This window comes from Penaeus monodon, chromosome 14, assembly GCF_015228065.2.
Source record: "Penaeus monodon isolate SGIC_2016 chromosome 14, NSTDA_Pmon_1, whole genome shotgun sequence".
Lineage (NCBI taxonomy): Eukaryota > Metazoa > Arthropoda > Malacostraca > Decapoda > Penaeidae > Penaeus > Penaeus monodon.
In genome coordinates, this window is record NC_051399.1 from 5514737 (window position 1) to 5520913 (window position 6177).

At 42.0% G+C, this 6177-nt stretch overlaps 1 protein-coding gene across 1 annotated transcript; it reads right to left on the reverse strand.

The window, feature by feature from the left end:
* Nucleotides 1-3599: 3599 nt before the first annotated feature.
* Nucleotides 3600-4265, reverse strand: LOC119580553. Its single transcript, XM_037928669.1, has one exon. It carries the CDS (start codon nt 4263-4265, stop codon nt 3600-3602), a length of 666 nt encoding a protein of 221 aa, XP_037784597.1.
* Between the last annotated feature and the right edge of the window lie 1912 nt (nt 4266-6177).

A 6177-nucleotide genomic window follows, 5' to 3' on the forward strand; every position in this document is an offset into this window, starting at 1 on the left:
GAATTCCACGGCGTGTAAAGGCTGTTACTATAGTTATGCCTGTAAGTTAAGACTTTCTATACTATAGTTATGGCTATAAGTTAAGATTTTCTATATTATAGTTAAGGCTATAAGTTAAGGCTTTCTATATAGTTCAGGCTTACTATAGTTAAGGCTTACCATGTGTTTCAGGCTTACTATAGTTAAGGCTTTCTATATTTAAGGTTTTTTTCCGGCTTACTATATTTAAGACTTTCCATATGGTTAATGCTATATAGTTAAGGCTTACTATAGATGAGTTGATATCATTCCAGTGTTTAATGTTAAAGTAAAGCTTGAACTCTAGTGTAATTCATCGCTGGGTATATATGGTTATCTATACATAAATATGCATTAACTATCAACTGTCATTACTGGGTTAATGTATGCATCATCGGTCAGTGATCATAAATATGCATAAAAAAATGAGCGATTTGTTAGTAAACACATCAAAAATGACATATAAGATTAAAAGGTATGTATACATCAAGTATTTAGAAATAAAAAAAAGAGACAGAAAGAAAGAAAGAGAAATAACATAAGAAAAATAAAATCAAAGGGTGGAATATACTATGATACATAGTCATTAACAAATATTTGTTTTTATTTGCTTCTTTTACCTCAAAGGGAGGGTATCTCACAATAGTCCAACACGACTCCTTTTCTATGCAAACAAAGGTGCGAGAAAACTTCCCAAACTCGAATGCCTTCTTGGGTTCTTTCCAGGTTATTTATATACCTGTTCCCAAAGAGTACAATAGCAGGAGGTGTGTATACGTGTTTTCTCTTTATATATATAAAACCTTAGGTGTGCAAACGGAAAAAGTGCTGAGCTTCGTTGAATAAGGTATAGAATATCATATACTTAAAAAAAATAGGGGGTAAGTTAGCTATAGCATGTGAAGATGAAACGAAATGGGTTTACAGCTACAAGGAAAAATTAAATGCATTAATGTCTGTCTTCACTCTTTGCTCAGATGCTTTATGTTTTGATTCCTAGGGCAGAGAGGCCCTAACGATACAAGACCCCTAAAGTTATTAATGATAGAAATTAGAGTTATAAAATAATCGTTATATCTTCTCACCATGTTACACTTCCTGGAGTACCTAAACTTCATTAAATGGTATAGTTAAGGTCATCTACACCAACTGGCCTTTCTTGGGCGCTAGGAGTGCAGTAGCCTGACAGATATATAGTAACAATCATAACGAGTAGGTTTAGTTTAGTTTAGTCCTTTATTTACCATCCTGGCTAACTGCACAGGCGTGGGCAAGCTGTGGTACATTTGATGCATGGTTATAACATATAATGGTATTACATTTCAATTTGAGGCTATAACATTATTATGATAAGTACTATATCAATTACAGAAAGGAACAATTACAGTCGTTTATCTGTCGCGGTTAGCTCAGTTAAATGTATATCACAGCCTCTTAAGTTGTTCTAACTCTAAGGGCTTATCCGCCAAGGTTAATATGTTTTTCCGAGTTTTCTATCTTTCATATGCGGTAGCACTGTGGTCCGATTTAGTTCAAGATAAATGGCCAAGAGGGAATCTAATAACTGAGAGAATCCAACAGAAAACCCAAACACTGATCAAGGGTCATAACATGGACAATTTACCTTTAGTGTCTTTTCTGGTGACGCCTTGCGTGTGCGAAAGAGCGAGAGTGAGTGAACGAGAGAGAGTGAGTGAGTGAACGAGAGAGAGTGAGTGAGTGAACGAGAGAGAGTGAGTGAGTGAACGAGAGAGAGAGTGAGTGAACGAGAGAGAGAGAGAGCGGAAGAGAGCGAGAGCGAGAGAGAGCGGAAGAGAGCGAGAGCGAGAGAGAGCGGAAGAGAGCGAGAGCGAGAGAGGGCGGAAGAGAGCGAGAGCGAGAGAGAGCAGAAGAGAGCGAGAGCGAGAGAGAGCGGAAGAGAGCGAGAGCGAGAGAGAGCGGAAGAGAGCGAGAGCGAGAGAGAGCGGAAGAGAGCGAGAGCGAGAGCATGTGTATGTGTGGGTGCGTGCGCGCGTGCATGTACTCGTGAACAAGGGTAACAATCAATAATCAACTCGATTTAGAATCACCTTGTTCACCATGAGAAACAAAAGTGTTAGGGGCCATTACTGCCGAATCTTACATTAGGTGTAGCTCTAAATGCTTCTCTTATACAGCACTTGAATTTATTAAAAATAAACACAAGGAACAAAAGGTAAAATCGGACAAAGAAATAAATGAGTGAGTTCTGGTGTTTTACTAAGAGAGTGACAGCGTACATATGCACGAACCAATATAATTATCTTTACCTTCTTATATTTAGCCACAGGTCGCTGTTATAACCCACTGTCGATGGGAGTCCGTCACAAAAGTTCAGAAAAATAGGTAAAAACACAAAGGCGACAGCGTGTTGCCTTGGCGAACCCCAGCCTGCCCTCTCTCTGTTCCAGGTGTCTCTGGCGGGCTTTCCCCAGGCGCGCATCCTCACTTTCGCGGTAATTATTTACCACCCCGCGCACTAAATCCCCTTATGCGCATTTATCTGTGCTGCATTTCTGAGTCTCTAAACTACTTACTCATCACTTTTATTCTTGAAATTGCAAGGTGGATTCTCATTTTCTAATCATGTTCTGCGCAGGTGGTGTCGTCTACACCTGGTTTCCGTGCCTCTTGCAGTGCTGCTGTTTTGCTTCGTGGTTTTAGGCATACTAGGGCTGCAGTTTTTCTTGGGCGCATATGGTGTTGAAAATCTGATCACGACAACCCCTCCCATGGCCCGGGAGTGAATGTCGGGGTGTCGCCTCCACTCGCCTCGAGTCCTGGATGGTATCCCTAGGTTCCGCTCCGGGCCCGCCCATGTCCGTGGCGATCTGGCGCAGAAAATACGAAGCCATCATCGGGAATCACAGCGACGAGCCGACCATTCACACTCCCATGTCCGGGACATCTAGCAGCAACAACCGAGGTTCCGTTCCGTCCACCTCGTCCACTCGCTCATACCGCTACAATCCGTCCCTGTTTCATCTAAACGGCAGGAATGGGGAAACCTGTGACCAGACAATCTGTGGAAGACAGTCACAGAACATCCAAAATACATGGCTGGGGCCGCTGTCATCGGCTCCCTCGCAGCGGCAGGACCTGTGGATATCGAAAGGCAGTAATTATAAAGGCTGTGTATACTGAGCCGGCCCTCGAAGTAAAACTACCAGAACTCGTAAAATAATAAATAAAGTAAAAGGAACAAAACATAAAAAGGAACATAAAATCGGTAAAATGCTAAATTAAAATTAAACATAAAACCGATCAGAACCAATAACTAAAAGAAAATTGTTTACAAAATTAATATCAACTTAAAACTAAGGACTTACAGATTAAAATACATTAAATTAAAGGTGCACAACTTAAAAGGTAAAAGTTATGTAAAGTAACAGTAAAATGAAAAGGAGATTACGAACATAAAAGTAAATATGAAATTACAAACATAAAATAAATATGAAATTACAAACATAAAAGTAAATATGAAATTACAAACATAAAATAAAATAAAAAAAACAATATACATATATACAAAAGATATACAGGAGATCTTTATGTACTGCATTTCAGCAAGGGCGTACAGAGGATAGAAGCAGTACTTCCCGAGGATCTATATCAGCATCCTCCTCATGATTTAGCTGCTGACAGTCAACAGATGGGTCAGACTGTGGGTCGGGTGGACTCACGAACGCTAGTTCATCAAGTGTCCTGAAAGGTTTTATCTGATTAACATGTAATCTACGTTCTTTGTAAGGTGGTTCTACATCCTGAGTGATGTAAGTTACAGGCCCAACACGCTTCATTATGCGAGCTGGCCCATCCCAGCGGGAACCTAAAGTTCTACGAGGACCAGTAAGCCTGCGAAAATTTCTGAAAAGTATCAGTGAACCCACAACCATTTCAGGAGCTTTTCTACCTCGTTTATTGTAATTTCTAGCCCATGTTTCCCGAGCCCGACGCGACGTTTCGATTGCAATGTAACGCGCTTCCTGCAAAGAATCATGAAACTCCTTTGCAGCATCTGTTGCAAATGTTACGTCATTAGAGAGACCTACAGGGAAATGACCGTGATGACCCATGAGAAGATAAAGTGGCTGATCACCTACCGAGCGATGGAAAGCACTGTTCAATGCTAATCGAACCTGAGGGACATACTGATGCCACTCTAATGGATGTCGCTCAGTTAGAGTTGCTAATGCCTCTTTGACAACCTTATTTGACCTCTCCACCATCCCATTAGCCTGTGGGTGACAGGCAATGGTCAGGTGAGTCTTAGTTTTGACAATACTACAGACCTGGGTAAACAACCTGTTTGTAAACTCACAACCACCATCTGTCTGCAGGAGCCGTGATGGCCCAAAAATTGTCAAAAAGTCGTTAATGTAAAGCCTCTGCAACAACCTCGGCCTCCTTAGACGGAACTGGAATCAACTGCAAGAATCGTGTCAGATGGTCAATGAGAACAAGAATATACCTATACCCAGCAGTCGACAGGCCACAGTCTACAAGATCAGCTGACACCTTTTCGAAGGGAGCTGACACCTCTGATGCAGCAGCTAAAGGAGCTCTGTGTGGAGTACCTTTCCTTCGCTGGCATGTTGCACACGAAGCGACATAGCTCTTAACATCACGCAACATGTTCGGAAAATAAAATAAATCTCTTAACTTCTGATAGGTCCGAAATACACCAGGATGAGAGGCGAATGCACTATCATGTGCAAGCTTCAATGCAGCTGCACGTAATGACCGAGGGACTACCAACTGATGTACTACATGCCCAGGCAACTCACGAATGTGATAGAGAACACCGTTCTGTAAAGAGAATTCATCAAGAGCCAAAGGTAACTTCCTTTTGGGCAAGCTCCTTTCCTCCAAATATTCAATGATCTCCAGAAGTAATGAGTCCTTGAGTTGCTCTTCCCGCATAGCAGTGGGATCAACATCAGCAAGATCAATTTGCCCTACGGAACGAGATGACATGTCTGGCACTTTGTGTTGCACTCCCTGCTTATAAGTGATTTGGAATTGATAATGAGATAGCTCATAAGCCCAACGTGACATTCGAGCGCTTTTGGTCTTTCTGGTAAAAACATATACTAATGGACGGTGATCAGTGTACACAGTAAACTGCCTACCATAGATATAAGGATCAAATGCCCGGACTCCTTCTACAACGGCCAGAGCTTCGGCATCTGTTGCAGAGTAACGTGTTTCTGCCCCACGGAGTTTTCGTGAGAAGTATGCAACTGCAGAAGGGTTGCCATGAGCATCCCTCTGCATTAAGCATGCGCCAATAGCCAATTGTGAAGCATCTGTGTGCACCTCAAAGGGGTCATTAAAGCGAGGTTTCTGCAATATAGGGGCAGAAGCCAACTTATCTTTTAAGGACTGAAAGGCTTCTTGTTCAAGTGTACCCCACCTAAATGACTGATCCTTTCTAGTTAATTGTGTTAATGGTGCTGCTATAGCAGCATACTTAGGTATATGTTTTCTAAAGAACCCTGTAGCACCGAGAAAGCGGCGCACACCTTTTGCATTTCGTGGAGGTGTCATATCTACAATGCTACGCACCTTCTCAGGGTCTGGCAAAATACCTTCAGGGGTTACCTTAAAGCCAAGGAATCGAAATTCCTGCACAGCAAACTCGCACTTTGCCAGGTTGAGCTTAAAACCAGCATCATTTAGAATTTTAAGCGTTTCCTCAAGCTGTATGAGGTGAGAGTTGAAGTCAGGGCTATAAACTACAACATCATCCAGATAAGCAAGAGTGTGCCTACCTAAAACTGGGGAAAGTACTACATTCATGGTGCGTTGGAACGTTGTTGGTGCTGTAGAAAGCCCAAACGGCATCCTACGAAATTGAAACAGACGGTAACCATCACTGAAAGCAGTTTTGGGTTTATCAGAAGGTTCTACGGCCACTGACCAATATGCAGAACGGCTGTCGAGAAGTGAAAAGACCTGAGTGTCCCTGAGCTCATCTACAAGTTCGTCAATCCTCGGGAGAGGATATGTATCAGCTACTGTTACAGAATTAAGATTCCTGTAATCTACACAAAAGCGTAAACTACCATCTTTCTTTTTAACTAACACAACAGGCGAAAGCCAAGGAGATGTTGATGGCTCAATGATACCAGCCTTCAG

Bases quoted from the DNA above. Each gene is read 5' to 3' on its own strand.
- LOC119580553 (XM_037928669.1), bottom strand. From the start codon at position 4,265: ATGGTGGAGAGGTCAAATAAGGTTGTCAAAGAGGCATTAGCAACTCTA.